At 35.7% G+C, this 20,837-nt stretch overlaps 2 protein-coding genes across 2 annotated transcripts; both read right to left on the bottom strand.

Annotated features, from left to right (window-relative positions):
* Positions 1-852: 852 nt before the first annotated feature.
* Positions 853-6,974, bottom strand: cpb1 (carboxypeptidase B1 (tissue)). Its single transcript, XM_041270043.1, has 11 exons — positions 6,351-6,974; positions 6,069-6,144; positions 5,617-5,741; positions 5,428-5,530; positions 5,233-5,334; positions 3,327-3,431; positions 2,859-2,969; positions 2,423-2,513; positions 1,932-2,134; positions 1,502-1,586; positions 853-1,176 (listed from the first exon to the last, which is right to left on the bottom strand). The coding sequence occupies exons 1-11, from the start codon at positions 6,500-6,502 to the stop codon at positions 989-991; spliced, it is 1,341 nt and encodes a 446-aa protein (XP_041125977.1). The 5' UTR covers positions 6,503-6,974; the 3' UTR covers positions 853-988.
* Positions 6,975-9,102: 2,128 nt separating this feature from the next.
* On the bottom strand, positions 9,103-20,417 carry LOC121326489 (type-1 angiotensin II receptor-like). The gene is made up of 2 exons (XM_041269772.1): positions 20,150-20,417; positions 9,103-10,939 (listed from the first exon to the last, which is right to left on the bottom strand). The coding sequence occupies exon 2, from the start codon at positions 10,868-10,870 to the stop codon at positions 9,791-9,793; it is 1,080 nt and encodes a 359-aa protein (XP_041125706.1). The 5' UTR covers positions 10,871-10,939; positions 20,150-20,417; the 3' UTR covers positions 9,103-9,790.
* Positions 20,418-20,837: the final 420 nt, after the last annotated feature.

Here is a 20,837-nt window from a genome sequence, read left to right as displayed (position 1 = left end):
CCCACATCAGTCCCCCAAAACACGTCAAACCAACAAACTCCATAGTGAATTATTTTATTGTCAACATATAAATGACATCAATTAAGACTGAATCACAAATTAAAAGATTAACTCATTTGATATGATGAGTCGTGACACAGCTGTAATTTCAAAATTAGAGCTATCACCATTCATGTGACAAAAAATGAAATTAATGAGATTGATGCGTATCAACAGTAGTCAACTGCAGGCAGAACATAATAAAATAAGACAATGCAAATTGAATAAGTGGTATTTAATGACATTACTTAAACAAAATACTTAAGCAATACACGTTACAATCTGCTAACCTTTGTGTCATGCATTACATCTATTTTGAATTACCTTACATATGTTCGTACCTGCAATGTTATTTTTTTATTTGGTTAAGCAGCACAATTGCAAAGAAACAGATATATAATTTCAATTTGGTTCAACTGGCACTTAAACAGAAAGCAGGCGCTATGTTATAATGATCTAAAACAGGGGTCTCCATCCTTGGTTCTGTAGAGCTACTGTGGCACTAAGGACTCCTATAAAACCTGCTGGATAGGGGCTCTCCAGGATCAGGGCTGGAGACCCCTGACCTAAAACAATGTCAGATCTTAATACCTCTGAGTTTAAGGGCACCTATATTTGCATTGTCAATTACAGGTTTTATATGAACAAGATGATACAGAATGTGTTTTCTCGCCCCTGTTCAATCATAACGCAGTATTTCTGCTTGCAGGCACACTTTCAGTGGGTTAATTTAATGCCTACGTATATCTGTACAGACGTATGCCATGTCTGTACAGATGACCAGTCTTCCTTTTTATTACATCCAGGCTGGGAATACATTTTTACTAGCATAATGTATACTGTAGAGTAAAGTAAATAGGTTCACTGAGGCAAACAAGAGGAACACAGACTCAATAATATTATCATGCGTTTTATTGGTTCTGTTTTATTTTACTCTGTACAAATCATTTCAGTAAAGGTTATCCTGAACATGTTTGGCAATATATTTGACTGCCAGCATTGTTTCTTGGCAAGTTGGCCTGATCTGCGACTCTGGAAGCAGGAATCCATATCTGCCAGTATCACGAAGTTCAAAGGTGAAAGAGTACTTGACACCCAAGTCATAGGCCCAGTCATCAGAACCACCAGCAGCAGGGTCTAGAGACATAAAACATTGAATTGATTAATTTGATATATTATTAGAAAGAGGCAAGCTAACACTGTTTATGAACTACATGCCTCTAAGAGATTATTTTAAGAGGCTATCCTACATGCCCCGATGGCATTGGGGAGCTTTCTTTTCATGGTAATGTCGAGGGGATTTGTACTGTACCTTGTATTTCAGGTCAGGCTGCAGGTTCCAAATCTTTTGGTAGCTATAGATCATAAACAGCATATTTTCCCCTCTACCAGGATTAAATTGAGTGTATCTCTACCTGTATAATACTTGATTTAGTGTCAAGAACATAAATTGTTAACGTACAGATTGTGACTGCTCCAGGGCCACTAGTGTAACGTGTACCATAAAGTGTGGCTAAAGCATCTGCAGCTCCTTGTGCAACGCCAAGCTAAAAAAGAAAAAAGAGCAAATATTATAAGAAAATGACACTGATTATGACTTCCTGTAAATATAAGGCTTACAATCATGTATATTCTGTTTATATATAGACAGTTGATAGAGGGCCTATTGATGTGATACTGCTACCATATAGCTTAGTTTGTGTGAGACAGAAGTGTTGTCACATAAAGACCACTCCTGGCAAAGTCTCTAGTGGGCAGTCACACCTATCTCTCGTGGATGGATATCAGCTTGTATCGTACCGCATCCTGTGCAATATCATATACATATACACGTGTACACACACACCTGTAACATTGTAAAGTTACAAGGCAGACTCCCGTACAGTACATACCAGTTCAGTGTGGTGAGCCGCCAGTGCAGTAGTGTAAGAGTATGGGAACAGGAGCAACTGAGAGTAGGAATGTATGGTTAGGTAGGCTTTGATGATGGAACGGTTTGCACGGATGAAGTTGGCAACAGCTTTGACTTCGATCTCAGATTCAGCTTTGGATCCACAATACGTGTCACTGCATGGTTTATTTGAAGCTCCAATAGCTGCATTAAAAAATATAGAAAAGTTGTATTAGAACCTGTTACCTACTATCAACTGAAAACCATTTCAAAGTTAACCTACAGCCTGACTGCTTTTCTCATGTACAAAACTCTGACTACAGCACTTGTATGATTGCTCTGTTTTCTATTGACATTCAATCAAGCTTGTTGTACCATATACAGTATGTTTCTTAGATTTAGGGCTTGAATGATTACATACATTTGTGACTCGTCAGTGGTGTGGTGTGGAGTCATCCTATATATACCATAGTTTGACTAACAAATACTTACTGCACCAGCCTGCATTAAAGTTTCTGTTGGGGTCAGTACCAATGCAGGTGGTACCAGAGTTCGTAGAACGAGTTTTCCTCCACATTCTGTCCTAGAGTGCACAATACAAAACAAAACACTGAGATCCACAGTGCCTTTTTTTTTTTTTTTGTAGAGTTTATTTAAACTAAGGATATGATAATTCACAAATCCGATGGTCATAAAAAAAAGGTGCTGAATTAGCAGCACTGGAGCCTGAAGACTGAATAGCGATAATGCAAAAAGATGCATTGTGACCTTATCCACAACTACAGCAAAAATGTTTTGGGTATTCCCTGGTCTCAATGCCAGTTCAAAGGTGCCCACTACCCAGCACCAATTGTGCTCAGTTGTGTGGTAAACTTCTGGCCACTGAGGGCTTGAGAGGTTGACTAGAGAGACTACTTCATCCTTTTACCTTGCTCCAGGTGTATGCATAGCCATCAACATTGAAAACTGGCAGAACAAAGACATCCATGCTGTCCAAGAGACGGGTCATTTCAGCATCAGACCCATATGTCGTGACAGCCTGAGATGAAGAGACATTGAAACGTTTCAGTCATGACTAATGAAATAGTTTGATATTTATGACACTTCTGCTGACAACAGTCTAGAACGGCTTCATTTATTTAATCAAAACAAAAGTAACTTATCTAATTATTGCATCAATATAATTCTTAATCTTTATGGAAATATTCTAAATTTCAAATATGTCTTCTTTTCCGTTTTCTCTTTGTAGCTACTACTAAAGCAATCAAGCAACATGTCTTTGCTCTGGCCTTGTGTAAAAAACTGAACTGAAAAATGGCATTTACAATGCACAATTTGAAATTATGTCATCTTCAAGAATGCAGGTGTGAAGGATGTATACACGTTATGTACTGACCTCCTTCACAAACCACTGGCAGAAAGCAGGGGAGATCCACTCCCTAGCATGGATGCCACAGTCCACAAAGATAGCGGGCTTTGATGAGCCGGTTCTCTTGCCCAACTGTAAAAAATAAAGTCACACATTTTATAGGAAGTAATAAAGGAATCAGCTTGTTTTTTGTTTTACTGAAAATGTATTATAAATGATATCCTTGAAAACGAATGGCATACAAATAGTACATTTGCACATAAATGTTTGCTTGCTATATACTATGATTAGGGTGGTGAACCATACCTTTTAGAAGGCTTGACTTCTCTATAATTTTTGATGCTGGCCTGTGGTTTCAGTATTCTGTATTACACTTTGTTATGAATATATATGATGGTATACAGTACTGCGTTAAACTTTTATAATGGTAGTTCCTCTACGTTATCTTTTTTATCTAAAGAAGTATAATGTGACTGGTATGCATTTAGATGCTCTTTTAATTGAGCAGCATACATTAACCCCAGGCTTTAAAGAGACAGGTGTGAAATTAATGACAGCTACGCTAGTTACTGTTTGCCAGTTAGAGCAGAATTTGTAAAACAATATATATATTTTATTGCATTTTCTTTGACTGCTTTCTCAGGGACTAGCTGGATAAGAGGTGTACTTAGTCATTATAATTTCCGTTACTCTGTCATTTACCATTAACGTTTTTTATTGCTTTATTCATATATGCACGTCTGCTTGCGACACAGAATTCCAACCACTGTTACTGTCTAGCTTTTTATCTGTAATATGGAACAATACTACTTACTGTTCTACACAGAAACAAGATAATAAACCATGAATTTCTAGGATAACATACTTATCCGGTCTCAGAGGAGGAATTGCATAGGAGTATTCATTTATAACATAGGAAGTATGGAACATCACTGGTTTTTAAGTGTAATGCATGTTTCATGGAAACATTATTATTGTTTATTTTTTATTTTGATGTATTAACCCCTTATAACCCCTTCAGTCACTGTGTGCACAATTGTATCATGCTACATTTTCCTAAATATGTATCTATTTTATAATGCATATATGTTTTTTTTTCTTTCTTTTTTTATGGCAGGGCAACTTCTAAAACTTCATAGAGTTCACACAAACTGTTTTAAAAATTACATTAAAAATGTGTGCTTGCAGGGGATAGGTTGGGAGTAATTGACTGTAGTGATAATATGTAATATATTGAAAAAGAAAACAGTATCTGTTTAATTAACCTTAGTTAGTTAATTCATTTATTAGTCTTCTTTTGTCTTAAGATGAATTTGTGAAGTGAACTGCGTTGGTACCACATCTTAAGACTTTTGGATGAACTTATTTATTAATGTCTAGGTGCAGAAAATTGTGATTTGCTTTTCCCTTCAAGAAAAAGAGATTGCAATATAATTTTTCCCACTAGGTGGCATTTTTTTACAGAAAAAAAAAAGAATTCTTAAAAAACACATGCATAGGAACCAAAGTGAAACTGGCCTTTGGATGCAAGCTGATGGTGTTTTTTTTTTTTTGACGAACACGCTGCATGGAGGCCTCTTAGCATATTGAATACTAGTTATCCCTTTAAATCCCAGCGTTGAACTTGAACAACATTTTCTTTTATAAATGAATGCATTTTTGTACATAACTAACTAAAAAACAAAAAACATCCCCAAAAAAACATAATCAGATTTTCTCTGGTTTTCTATAATTTGAGCACCAAAGGGTTATGCAGACTTTACACTACCCTAAAAAAAAAATCATTGAAATTAGATGACAGGTGTTTCGAACTGAATCTTAATCTTAATCTCTTAATCTTTCTTAATCTGTTCAACATTTTGAGAAATACATGTCTTTTAGTATTTAGAAATTTACCAGTGTTGTGTGCGTTTTATAGTTATGCCTGAAATACCTTGAGAAGGTACATAGGGCGTCCTTCAAAGGAACTTCCAATCTGGGATCTGGTGACAAGATTGGGGTTTTCAGCAGTGATACTGGCAGTCCAGGCTTCAATCTGAAAAATATAGAATGGAGAGTCTTTTAGTTCTCCTGAAATTAAAGGGAAGGACCTGTTCATGACTGCTACAGTAAACAAGAATCAACATACTTTCTCCAAGGTGTTGTATTTTTCATAGTTGTATCTAGTGGTTGAACGCTCTTTGTTGTCAAATTGGTTTTTCATGGCAGTCTGGAGGTCGTCAATCAGCACTCTACACAATGATAGAAAACAAACAAACATTTGAACACTGTTGCTTGCCAGTCATTTCAACCCATAGTGTAAACATGAAGGACATACTCATGCTCCATTCCGGTCTGCTGTAAAAGGGTTTCCAAAAGTGGAGCCTGTTCTGCACTGACATGGATATCCACATCTGTGTGTGCAGCAACCAGCTCCGGATTGTCAGGGTTCCAGAAATCAACCTGAAAGAGAGAACTTCAGTTCAGTCGTTCATGAGCATCTCCACACACTGAACAAGGGCTGGTCTTCCTGCTGCCATTTATATCATTAAAATATTACTATTTCAAGGTTATAACAGCTATAATATTGAATGAGTTTTGTTTTGTGTATAACAGCACACATACCTCCATGGACCTTGTTTCAATATTTATATTTCAGTGTTTTGATCCACATTAGATATATTGAACAGGGGTTTGTGGGGTCAAAACCAAATGATAGGACTGCAATATCCAGTGGATAGGAGGTATTTTGTCTTTGTGAAAGCTTGCCAAAGAGAAAACAACCCATACCTTTATGCTGCTTTCCAAGTTCTTAATTGCTTCGACATGACCCTCATATTGAGGCTTCAGCCGATAAACCTTTGCCCTGTAAAAGTAACAACAACTCTGTATGACCACATACGTTTAAATTAGAAGCAGGATAAAATGAAACTGTTCTAGAGCCATACTGTTCCGTCTTACAATCTATTTAATCAATTTCTTATTTAATATATTCCCCTAAACTAGACTGTGGTTCTTGGCCACCCATATAAGAAATAAATAAATCAATGAATGAATGTATGTTTTAATTACCCATCAAACACTGAGGGTCCAGCAGCCAGCGCTGTGGCAATAAAGCCCAAGAGTAGAAGTACCTTCATGTTGCCTGTGCTTTCCATCTGAATTACAAGTTCTTTTATACTCCTTTCAGTCCGAATCAGTCCTTTACCAAATGTCCTCGGCATTATTTTTAATACGTCTCTAACACCTGTTGGGTTCTGATGAAGTATTTTTTTTTTCCCATCATTGTCCCATTTAAGAAATAAAACACAGGGTCATTCAAATGGCTCTGAATCTATTTTTAGGAAGACAAACATTACGTGGTAAAATGAACACAAGCTGTATTTGGTTAAAGATGGCACAGTTTCAGTGAATTGGGGGGGGGGGGGGGGGGATAAAAAATTCTTAAATCCAGCAGGAACCAAATCAGTTGTAGGTAGAAGCAGTTCAAAGACTGTATTGTCCTGAATAATTTCTTCTATTAATTATTTAATAGGTAATGCTCAGTAACCATGTCAAGTAGACTCAGTTTTGTCTGGTGCTGGATTTTTGGTCAATTTGTACGCAAGGAAAGAACCATCTCGTCTACTTGACTTGGTTTCATATAGTTTTACATTTTATGGATGATCACCATTGTTCTCATTTAAATAGTTTTTTTTCACACAAAATTTTAAATATATATTTTCTTGCTTTAATTAATTGAAATAAATTATACAGGGAGTTTTGTCACATATTATTCTAAACATTACTTCTTAATACATGGAAATCATTTTCTGAGAAAGCAGGTGGTCACAGAATGTGCAGTTCCCAAGCATCTGCTGTCCTACTAGATCAGTCTGTCCAACGATCTGGTGAAAATGATTTCTATGATGAGTCTCAAGTCCTACTTTATGAAAAGTTTGAAAACCATTTGACTCCTCTGGATAAATGGACATATTTATTAAAGGCACCATTCCATATGAAACTGTACACACACAAAAACATGTTCACAACTTTTTAAAAGTATAAATATTGTACAATTGTAATGCTTTATTGACATACACAATAAATACAGAAGCAAGAAAGAGAGAACATTGCAGTAAAAAGAACATCAATGCCAGCAGAGCACACAGCCAGACTGTCCTGGCTGATAGCTGACACATGTGTAAGATTAAATCAGTGTGTTTATAGGACACTTCAACAGTGATGACTAGTGGGGCTCTGCCTGCTGGGACAGCAACCTTACACTGACATTAAATAACATTTATCTGCAGCGTCACAATGTCTGGGTGCACACAGTGGGGTCAGGCAACTGTGTTTTTCCACTTGTATCATGCATTTTCCCGTGGTTAGGCTAAGCATTTAAAAAGCTTGCCCTGGTTTGCCATGTCTATTTAATATGCTTTACAAAAACTGCTGCTGGTTTACAGTGCAGAAGTGTTATCATGTACCCAAGTGCAGACACATCCCCTTTATTTTGCAAGTAACTAAAGGACACAGCTTTTGCTTTACCTTGGCCTGTTTTCCACTGATTGTGAAGAATGTTTTTAGCCAGCACTAAACCATAATGATGACGCTACTTAAAGCCCAGAATCCAAATCCCAATATACTGTATGTAGGGACAGCAAGTCAGGTTTTCTTTGTATCACCTTGCTAACAATATACATACACTTACATTTCAAATCACACAGCTGGGATGAAAGACTGCAGGTTCTTACACTGACCTAGCTTTTTAGTTTAACCAAATAGTTATGCACATTTAATTTACAGCCATCCTTAAAAAAGACTTTTTATTAACAGTACAACACAGTGCTGTGCATAACATATATCATCTATTTACAAAACATGATACATTCTAAAAGTTTGTTTTAGCATTCTGGTTCTAACCATATGTTCCCCCAATACAGTAAATGTATATAAAAGCAGGTTTAATTATACCATAACGTTTGTAATAATAGCCCACCCCCAATAAAAGCCCAGTTTGGACTGTGGTACCTAATAAGCGGGCTGTGGCCCAGTGAAGACCTGGTTTTAACAAAGCAGTTGTTTAGCTTCCCTGAACTGCAGTAACGACTTCCTTCATTACTTCATCATTAGCAACATCGCTAGCAAGCCTAGCTGCTCTTTGGGAATTTAGAATAATAATCCTATATTATATATGAAGTGGCAAGCAGATTATATGAATACCTCATACAAAAGTACAACATATTTATATACATACAATAAACCTATAATCATTATTTACTACACTACAATCTTACGAGCCTTAAGCAAAGCGCAGAGAGTTTAAAATCACACTTCATTTGATACCATGTCTGTTCTAGCAGGAAAGTACTGTACTTGAGATTATGTATCTTTTTTGTTTTCCAGAAATGCAGTCTAAAGGGTTTAGAGGTATCTCTGTAACAATTGTTTATGTCTGCAAATGATGACCAGTTGAGAACTCAAAATCTCATCTACTACATGTACTGTAAAGCCTCATTCGAGGAGACTGGTGCAAAAAAATAAAACCCCATAGAATATGGTTGAAACCTATTTATTAGTGATTATTTTTTCACCTCACCCCTACATACTGTAGCAAGATACAACAGTTATGACCAAAAGTTTATCATAATCGTAACCAAAGACACTACAAAATGATATTGCAAAACTCTACCAGAAGCCATAATAGTAATACAGTATTTTACGTTAGATTTCGAAATGTCACATCTTTCAATTTGTGTCAGTTTTTCTAAAGCATATGGAAAACTTCAAAGTGGTATGTAATTAAATATGTTCACTATGTTAATGTAATATTATTCAGCAGGTTTCATTCGACTTTATGAAGCAAAATTTATTAATTCTATAGGGTGCGGCAAAACTTTTGGCCATAGCTGTATGCTCTAACATAAGCAACATACTAGAAGTATGTCCTGTAAAACTGAATGCAGGTTTATTTAGCTGCTTAGCTAGCACTCAGAATGACCTTTATCGCTTTAAGATAATGTGGACTTAATAGCATAATTATAAAATGTAAGAATAAGATGGTCTTAATAGTTTTAGAGCATTTCAGACATCTACAGTGAATGATATAGTTTAAGTTGGATTAACATCAGCTAAAATTTAAGGGATTTTTATAAATAGATTATTAAAAAAAAAAAGAAAAATAGAACACTCCTCCACACTGTATTTTGCCAAATCTCCCCCTTTTTTTATTCGTTAAAAGAAAATAGAAGCTAACATCTTACGACCAAAACGCAAAAAAGCAAAAAAGGTTAGATTTGTCAAAATCCAGGGTGCGGGAGAGTTCTATTTTTCATTCTGACATGCGGTCGCCTATGCACCTGTGATGAGACTAATCAGGAGGGCAGATGTTTCATTTATTTTTGAATAGATTGTAAAATAACAAGTCATTTTAAGATTATGTTGTTTTAAGAAAACCATCTTTTATAAATGGCACAGTATATAATGATGTTGTTTTTTTTAATGCAGTGCCATTTGCTATGTTTGTCTGTTTATTTAACATCACACAAGGGAATAGGCTTGTTAGCCGTTAAGTGCACATTTTCTGATCCCCGATATGAAATGGAACTCATTTTGGTAGACAGACTTGGGTGGGCTTTTAAAGGGGAGGCACATTTGAGGAGCTGTATTAATTTTTTCCTAAAATGTTTTCCCACAAACCCGTAAAGGATAGGATTCAGACAGCTGTTAAAATACGCTATGCAGATTGTAAAAGGCAAAGCTGTGTCAACAACATCAATTAACTTACAGGTCTTTATAACTTTCAACTGAACAAGTATGTCCATAAAGTGAAATATCTGATGCGGAACCCAGCAAATGAAAAAGGAAGCCACTACTGCGGCAAGCATTTTCAGAACTTCGTCATTTCGGGCTTTGCTTTTTTGGACCTGGTAGGCACCCAGCAGGGTCTTGCCAATCAGACAGTAGCAAGTGATAATGATCACAAAAGGAATGAGGAAACCCAAAATGCTTTTCATGAAGCCCATCCCAACCAAAAAGCTATTCAAGTTGGCATCCTGGTATAAAAAAGCACACACAGATATGTTCGGGTTGGCAATTAAGATGACGTCACGGAAACACATTGTCGGCACGCTCAGTATAAAAGCAAAGACCCAGATGATGATGCAGGTGATGCGGGAATAGACCAATGTACGTCTTGGGCGTGATCTCACTGGATGGACTATGGCCAGGTAACGGTCAATGCTGAGGCAGGTTAGAAGGAATATGGTGGCATATAGATTGAAGGTTACCAAACCAGTGCTCAGTTTGCATAGGAATCCCCCAAAATGCCAATTATAGCCCAGTGCTGTGTTAGCAGCCCACAGTGGTAACGTGATCAGAAAGGTGAGGTCAGCCAGTGCCAGGTTCAGCATGAAGACATTAGCAACTGTTTTTAATTTCATGTAGGAGTAAATTACAGCCACCACCATGCTGTTCCCAAAAACACCAACAACAAATATGAAACTATAAACAATTGGGATCATAGTAAAGATATAGTTATGCATTCCAGAGCTAATGCAGTTTAATGGGACTCTGGGGTCTTCTGTAGGTCTTGCTGTAGAATTCTTCATCTTTAAGAGTGCCTGTAAAGTCCAGGTGATTTGTACTTGTAAGCTCTTGCTTGAATAAACGGCTGCTGCCTAAAAAGATGAAAACAAAAAAAAAAGGTTGAAATTTTGTAATCAATCACAATGGTCACAATGCTTTTCCACATTAATAAACATATATTAGCATTATCCATTGTGCTGGCAGTATATACATTATCGTCAGAACAAACATCATAAAAATAGTATACTACAGTTCCAGCTAGTTGTGTGGTGATGTAACATCAGACGTTTCCAAACTAAGATAACTGAAATACACATTAAAAATACAACGGGGGATCATTATTTAATATACATATATGCATTAGATACTGAAAATATAAACAGAGAGGTTCCATATCACATGCCCATTAGCAATTGATGAACCCGAGAAAGTCTGATTAGAGAACACCTAAATAAATAGCACTGCTGAACTATTTGTTCAGTGTCTGTGATGTCATTACATAAGTCTGAGAATGTGCAACCTGTCACAGTGCATGGTTCTAATGAGATTAGCTGGGTTTATACATTCAATGGGACACAAGTATCCCACTGAATGTATAAACTACCCAAGGTTTATTAAAAAATGTGTGTGGGAATTTTCACTTCAAGCAGCACAAATGTTTTTGTAAAAAAGTTATATTATATTAAACGCACAACTTTGCCTAAGTTAACCAGTGTGTTTAAAAAAAAAATAAAAATAAAAATCTGTTTGTAGTATTTTATGATGCATGGATATATGCTTTTATCACAAATAGGAAAATGTACTTAAGATCGCAACACTATGGCAAATAGTATCAGATGCATTTCTCTCTCTCTCTCTCTAAAGCAACAGAATATAGTATCACTCATAATTATTGTAAACATTATGCAAAATCTATTAATCACATCAGAAGGGGCTTACAGTATTATTGTGACTGTAAGTGCTTTTTCCTGGGAGCGAAAATTCTTATATTCAGCTGTAAGTGATGATAAAAGTGTACATATAAGAGATTATGATTGGAAAAGGGTGTTCCTGAAAGGATGAAGACAAAGGATTTGTATTTTTTATACCTGTAGTATGAAGTATGTATTTTTGATATTTCTGTTCAGTTGATACTACATAATCAATAGTAAGTTAGTTATGTTCAATTTGTTTGTATGTTTTAAAGGATTTTTTGTTTTATTTCTAATAACTACTGGTAAAATGTTAATCGTTCATGAATGGGTAATTTATTTTCTTTTACAAAATGCTAATTGAAAAAAAGTCTTAAATTACCCCACCTGTCTAACCCTGAAGGCAAACGCCATTATTTTTTTAAAGTGAATTCACTTGCTGTACTATGCATATATTACAGTGTTTGATTACCACCATAAGGGTGTAACATGTACTGTCTGCTTTATACCACAAGGTGTCACTATTTTTCTATACTTGACAGATAGAGGATTGTGCTGGACACATGGCTGAGGTCTCTCGTGGGAAATTAACCATCCCTAACAAGATTTTCCAAGTAATTTCATTATCTGGTATTACATTATCACTAACTAAGCAACGTTTTCTTTAATATTAGACAACTGGGTCTAAGCGAATTCATTTTTTTTTTGTTTGTGAGGGTAGTTTACTAAAAAAATAAAATAAAATAAAATAAAAAATAACAAAATTATATATAACTGAAACTCCTCAGAAATCCTTAGGAACAAAAAAAACTGTATATATATATATATATATATATATATATATATATATATATATAGGTCAAAGATTCTTGTGAATAAGGATTGTGAACAGTATTATTATTATTATTATTATTATTATTATGTTTTTTGTTATGTTTTTTTTTTTTTTTTTTTTTTGTTTGTTTTGTTTCTTATGTTCCGGTAGTCTGGATTTGAATTTAGGTCCTTGCATGTGGGACAGATCCTGTTCAGTATGAATGACAGAGGACCACAATCTCTAGCGCTGTCAATGTTGAAGTGCCGTTCACTAAATGAAACAAACAATAAATATTTGATTATCCACGAGTCATTATAAGATCTGGATTAACTGTTTATTGTCTGTTGTAATTGTGCGCTTTGACAAAAGCACAGGGATAACACATTTACTGCAACAGGACAGAATGTGCCGGTGCTTTAGAAAAACAAGAAATCAATTCCAATAATAATACTGTGAAAGGCTTTGTTGCCATGACTACTCGTTCTATCACCTCAAATATTATTAATACCACACACACACAAAACTCATTCAGCAGATTAAATGGAAGATAATCATTTCATACTTGGCATTCACTCCGGACGTGTACAGCAAAGAGATTTCAGTGTGTATGTACCATGTGGTAGATTACACGGTTAATTCATTGTGTAAAACAAAACAAAAAAACAAAACAAAACAAAACAAAAAAACTGTCTCCATCAACTGTCAATGACATTTGCTGCAGATTTATGGATTAGGGCAGCAAATGATATGATGATGCCAAGATCGACCGAATCACGAATTATCACTCAACTGGGTTTCCTCTGAAATCTGGTCCGCAATAAATAAATGACACAGATGCCACTAATGATAATTGACTTAATGATAATTAAAACAGAGCCGGATTGCAAATGCTTTTGGTTATTTATTTGATGCTGTGTATTCTGATTTGAATCTTTGATATATGAGACCAGTTGTAAATGTGATATAATTTCCATTGCCTGTACTGTTTCCTGAACACACAGAAGGCATTCTTTATATTGTAATTATTTACGAAAGTAGTAAACAAGACATTGGTTGTAAGTGAAATGTATCTCCAGAGCTGTGTTGTCAAACCCTGCTTAAAGGTCAAGAAAAAACAAACAACCGGAAAAAAACTGCTCACAAATGTACAACAATGTATCCCACTAAGGCATATTTTGGGAAGCTTAATAGTCAGAATCTTGGATTACAAAACCTTTATTGGGTAATGTGATGCCAAATTGGCTACAAAAGCAAGCTGCAGGGGGAGGGAGCATTTGGAAGTTGGCTTTGGAGGATAATTTGTATTGATGTAAACATATAGGAGGAAACTACTGGTGCAACATCATCCATTTGGAGTTTTCATGGAACTTTGTGTACTTGTACAGGATATGGTGAGATATATGGTACATATGGACTGGAGAGGAGGGCTATAGTGGAAAGTTATTGCCCTGGGGGAAGACTATTGTTACCCACAGGGGGTTATAATGCCTGAACCCTGGAGGTAACAATAGTCTTCCTGGGGGGCATTTCCACTGTAGCTGTGTCTGCAGTACATATTTAATATATGAATCAGTCAAGAAAATAAGTGAGGCAAGGCTGGATTGTAAATACAACTTTATATATTTTGGTTAAATATAGCTGATACATCATAAGTAAATAAATGAAAAAAATAACAGAAATAACGGAAAATGTTTTTGAACTTCATGTCATATAGTTATCAAAGTGTTTTTGGTGTACAGCTGTCCGTCTGGCTTGCTCACTGCTGCATAATCCAGTGTTCATATCCTAGCCGTCTTATTTGTTTACCTTGTCATGATGAATTTGTTTGAATTTCAGAAAATCAGAAAACATGATATTTTAATCACAATGTTATTGTTTGGAGCGACTTTCTTTTGTAGTATGTTTTGTAATTCATTTTCTGTTAAGTCACAGTTTTTTCATGTAGCCATTTTCTGTTCTTGTGAGGAGTGGAGATGAAAGGCAAGGGGCAGGACTGACAGTGATGTGAACCAATCACATGACACATGACTACTGCGCGTGGTGTAAGGATATGATGGCAATAGTTCAATCTATATTATATATTTTCAACAACCGATTCACGCACGCGCACACACACACACACACACACACACACACACACACACACACACACACACACACACACACACACACACACACACACACACAGGAATTGACCCCGTCCCTGCTAACCACCACCAAGACACAAACACCACCCAAGACAAGGTTTTAAGGCTAAACTTATTATTTGTTTAAGCCTTCATAAACGCTTTAATAACGATGCTGTCAGCCACAGCTCACACTTCTACAAGTCAGCGCTCTCTCTCTCTCTCTCTCTCTCTCTCTCTTTACTCTATTCTCCTTTTCTCAGTCTGACCAGGGGTCCAGCTCTCAGCTCCTTTTATAGGAGAGTTGGAGGGAGGCGGTACCCGTTCCAAGCAATCCAGAAGGGACATATCAGCCTGCTGGAAGGTTCCAGAATTACAGCTGTATGGAAATCCCCCAGCCCAGGTGCCTCAGTCTGGGGGGTCTGGGGATCTGAACATTCTAGATGAAAGGTGGCCGGGTCCCAGCCTGACTTCTTGCCCCGCCCATCTCACCAGCCCGCCTCCGGACCTGCAGTCACTGCATGTGTGTACGTACACTATATCTATATATATATATAATATATATATATATATATATATATATATATCTATATATATATATCATATATATATATATATATATAATGTACGGATATACCTGATTTGCCTTTATGTGTTCATTTAATGAAGGCTGCTTTTGAATTGCCATCATCATCAGCTATGATGGTTTCAGATTGTTGACGTCATAGTTCTGGAGTTTTGAATTTGTGAATGCTCTGCCTTATAAATAAAGCATCTGGATAATGAGTCACTGACCCCTTGATAATGCGTAAAGCATTTTGAAATGGTTGTTGCCTGACAGAGCCTGTGTATCTCTGCTTTAATAGCTATAAAATACAATCACCAGACAGCAGGCCAAAATTTAAAAGGTAGTAATACAGCATTACTGGAACCAGGACCCTAGAGAAGAGCTGGACGACACAAAAAAAATCACAAAACATGCCTGCTTCTCATGAGCAGGTTCCCATTTGAGCTGTAACAGAATATAATACTTTATAACGTCTGTGAAATGATGCTGTGTTGCAAACATTTTAAATATATATTACACCCTGGTATTAGTGTCATACAGCCATCTGAACTGTATTTGCATCAGATGCAGTAGTTTGTATTAAATTCCATCACATTTAAATTAGTATTACTGTTTAATCATATATCATAAACGAAATATAGCATAGGGTTCAGTGTCAGATACAAGGCAAAGCCACCTATGGGTAGCTGCATTAGCAGCATTTTCAACCATGCTGGGATTTACTACAAGCTTGATTAGCCACAGCGTATAGGTAACAAGCTCAGGTGTGTCTTATTGCAAAACCAGGACTGTATCGGCTTGTGCCGTACAGCACCCTATATGATGTTCTGTAATATATTTTATTCTGTAGTTCATTAATATCGGAACAGCAGATGTCTGCATATTGTATACATCTTCAACTGCAGACTTAACAAGTATGTATACAACACATAAAATTTGCTATAGATTATAGCTCTGCCTTTCTCTGCTTTTTTTCCTGTTTGTAAGAGCTTTTGGGTGCTCCAATAAACTAGTCCTCAACCCTCATGACCCTCCAGCAGATTGTCATTTAAGGAGTACAGTTCAACAGGCTTCAACTATGGAGCTTTTCCCAAGGATGAAAATTGATTTTCCCATATAAAAAAAAAAAAAAAAAAAAAAAGCAATATATTACAGCTGAAGCAATGCACAGGAAGGAAATCACAGTCTGTTTTTTGGCTGAGGAGAGAATGATCAATCTGCAAAAGCTGTGTCCATTTGCTATTGCTTTGAATCTTAGACACCAAACTCTGTTGCGATTCAGTCTGTCAGTTTAGATGGTCCTGGTCGATATTGACATCATCATCATATGATGACAAGATAAGCTTGGTTAATAACTCATTGGCGTGGTATTTTAGACTGTGATTTACTGTGTATCAACAGGATTCACGATGTGTACATTTAATGATCCTAAATATTGCACCCCCAGAATGATTTGAATTAAATTTAAGTTACCCTTTATTTGTATGACATTGTGACGTTGCTAGAATGTTATGTTTATTCTCTAAAACAGGCTTTTCCATAGGGACTACCCAAAGATTAGGAGGATCGATTCAACCTTTCACCGAGTAGCAAGCGCAATGCAAGACTTGAGATGTAGTGAAAAGATGACATCAACACATTGGGATTTTCAACATTAAACATCTGCTTGCATGGTCTGTGTCTTCGCCCAGTTCAAACACAATCTAATATGTGTAATGGGTTGAGTTTGGATAGACAATGCCAAAACAAGTATGTTAAACATACTTTTTCTATAAAGGTTTTTATCGTGTTGGGAATCTTTCAGTTAGTTCATTTCAGTTGTAGCAAGTACTTTCTAGTGCAGTCCAAAGACACTTATTGCCCTATAAGCACATTGAAGGGCTTCTTTCTACTATTTCCTGTTGCAACCATCAAAATATCCATTTAACAAGACTACACTGCACCCAGTTTACAAAATCCGAATTCAATCACATAATATAGAGCTGTTTCTAGAATATCATTAAAGATTTATCAGCCGATGTAGTTGCAAAAGAAAAGGACTACCTATACTTATAACATCTCTATTTTTTAAGGTTTTTAGTTTTACAAAAATAACAACAACCTTCCAAACTTCTATGTGATATCATCCTTATATAAATGTGTAATCCTGCAACATATTAAAAGAAAATCATTTAAAGTCTGTGTTCTCAAGTTAAATGATAGTTAATGCATATACACAGATTTATTACGAAATATTCAGCATAGAAAGTAACTTGAGAAACCTAATAATGCAATCCGGGCAAGTTCACAAAATCTAACTTGGGGTTCATTATTTTCCTTGACATAACACAGGAAATCATCCAGGACATACATTAATTCAAACTGCGATGTGCTGAATTAATGTAAATATGTCTAAACAGTAAGTCATGAAATCGGTTTTGTTATAGAGATCAATCAGATTCTTAAATAGTTTCCCTTTTTCTTTTAATCAAAATATTTGGCGAATCACACCCATAAAACCTATTTTGCTCCAGAAATGTTGCCGACATGCTGAAATATACAAAGTATGTATTTTTAGTGGAATTTAATATTTGTGCCAAACATCTTTGTTGTTTTTTTCATACATGAAAAACGCATATAAAGGCTTGCAAATATTTATGACTTTACAATATTTAAAGATGTTTTAATGACAGCTATATCTTAAATGTGGACAGCACTGTTTACACTTGCAAAAAAGGGGTTCTCAATTCATATAAAAAAATAACAATAAAGTTGTCATACTGATCTCAATAACATTGATAATAGGTGGATACTATCTCTGTTCTTTCATGCTCGCCGTCCACGCTTTCTTTAGAAATCTGGTCAATTGAAATGAATGTGCATATTTTCAAACTGTTTAATTATGAACCCTTTTACATAACAATCATTTTACAAAACTGACAAACACACAAGTGTCCTTAACCTTTTCATGCATAGAGACCTCATTGGAGATGGATAAAAAGTCTTTATATAGAGACATATGGAAGACGCAAATGCATGAAAGCCTCATATGAGGTTGCCATTTTTTTACCATATAAAGAAATAGAAAGTAAACATATTTCATGCCTGAAAGGGTTAAGAGGCTTCTAATTATATTATTTAGTTGTTTGGTTCTTTTAATTATTTTTATAATTAACAGGTGTTAATTAAAACATAGGCATAAGTTACACGGGGGGTGTGGGGGACATGCCCCCCCCCCCCCCTTATTTTTTCAATGATGGGGAAATGTCTCACTTTTCAGGAGTACTAAAAAGTGTATTTCATGATAATTTATTGGTATAAATCATTAGTCAGTATAGAAGTCAATGGGAAGAAAACTGGGATTGGATCCGGGATCACTGGAGCCGGATCATGAGATGGTGTTTTACTATGAGGATCTGGATTAAGCTCCACTGATTGGTGATGTGATCCAATCCTGATCCTGCACATACCTTAACTAGGGAACTGACCAATGAGAAGAGAACATAAGTGGCGTGTAGTTTAAAGACCCCGCTGACAAATGTGTATACAGCGTGAGATCACCGTAATGTTAAGGAAAAATGGCAAATGAGTGGGCAAAGATATAGGAGGATGCACTACATTGATGTATCCAAAACACAGGGAAATGGTTTAAAACAACATAATGACTGTTGTATTTTATGCAAATAAATCTAGACATCAATAAAACTAAATACATTGCAAATAACTTTTTACACAATTATTATCCCAGATTAATCACAATATATTACTGATTCTAAATTATTTTGCATGTTTCCATACATCGCACAGACTCTCGCATCCCTATTTATCAATGTTTCAAAAACTCACTCTTGGTCACATTTTACTAATCATTTTTAAATTAACAAATAAACAATTGCCATAATGAACATCAGATTCATCATAATAAAGTTGGGCTCTTATCTGTAAACAGAAACACATTTAAAGTTTACAACTCATTATCTGGAGCTTATTGTTATTGACATTATCGTTGATTCACTGCGGTTTAAGGTTTAAGCTACATTTACATATTTTAAGTGGATGGAAGCTGAAAATACTTTTTAATAACACTATTTTCTTATACCAATACAGTGCTAGCATAATTTTAAAAGCAAAACTGTATTTATCTTAAGTATTTCAATTGTGGGGAAATCTCAAAGTTTCTAGAAATATATTTCAAGGGAAATTCTCATCTCTCTCATTAAATCTGCATTATATTGCACTCGCTCTAGCGAAAACGCTCACTGTTTCGGGAGCCGGTTGTGCTAAAGGATTTGGTCTGGATCCAATCTGACCGGAGCTTCAGTGCTTTTCAAGTTCAAAGTCATGTAAAGTCATGGCTTTGTAATTCCATAACTCAGAAGCAACTGAATAATACAGCTATTTGCCACACTCATCACTCATGATAACATTGTGCCAACAATTTATTGTTTTGAATGATTGCCACAGGAATGTCTCTGGATCTTTTAATTAAACATACAAGGGATGCAATGTTTTGTTATACCTGTTTGTAATATATTTTATTATGTCCGATAGAATGATCTTCATGCATGCCCCAGCTACAGAAACTGGCGCTCTCCACTTTTGAAACCAAAAGTTACTCCACAGAATTAAAGACTGGAGTAAACACTTATAAGTATATAAGTAGATATATTTCAAAGGTAAAATATTACTACATTAAATATCCCACGTACAGTGTATACATTTTTCATAGTTTCAACAAAATAGCTTTTCATTATTCAATCATTTTATAATTTAGCTTTATTCACCAAATCAATATGAATGTTATGTATTTCTGTCATTTTGTTTCTCAGCAAAAAGAAAAGAAATATAAGTATTAAAAAAAAATGCAATTGAAATTCAAATATATGAGCATCTTGCCTTACCTGGCAATATGCAGTTAACTTTTTGGTCTCGATCGTATGTCTTTTGATTGACAGTGATGCCAGTTCTCTTGGAAAGTCAATGTTCTCTGCAGTAGTAATTCAGGCACTGTTAGCTCTCACAGACTCAGCTTGTTTTTATGTACACCAGTTGCTAGTTCAGCCCCCACAGTATGTTCTCACAGTATTACACTATTTGACTCTTTCTGGGGAGCAGTACTGAGCTGTCACCACCAACCAACCACAATCCACTTCTATAGCTGTCTTCATCAGAAGCAACTTGTTCCCAAATATTAAAGCTTTGCTTGCTATGTCTAAATAGCCCTCCAGTGATTGGGAATCTGAGCAATGTGTTATTTAAGGGGCTAGGTTGCATCATCGAAAAGTGGTTTTGGAGTGAATGGAAATGAACTGAGTTTCGAGGATCAGTTAATAACCATCTTGCCAGGGTTGTAGGCTACTTAATTCTTACCATGTGTCCGGGACATTTTGAAAACAAGATTTGCCTCAGGCCAATTGGGGGAGGGCAGGAATGATGTTATTATTAAAACAATAAATAAATACAGTTTTCTTTCATTCTCACAGTGGTTTTGTGTTCCCACTGCTATAAGTATTTAACAAATACACTGCAGCAACAAAAACCTATTGATAGGAATTGCACTCATTAGCAAAAGGAAATCCCAGAACAATT

This window comes from Polyodon spathula, chromosome 14 (assembly GCF_017654505.1).
Source record: "Polyodon spathula isolate WHYD16114869_AA chromosome 14, ASM1765450v1, whole genome shotgun sequence".
In the NCBI taxonomy this organism is placed as follows: Eukaryota; Metazoa; Chordata; class Actinopteri; order Acipenseriformes; family Polyodontidae; genus Polyodon; species Polyodon spathula.
Note: the sequence above shows the minus strand (reverse complement) of the source record. Positions and strands in the feature narration are given on the sequence as shown.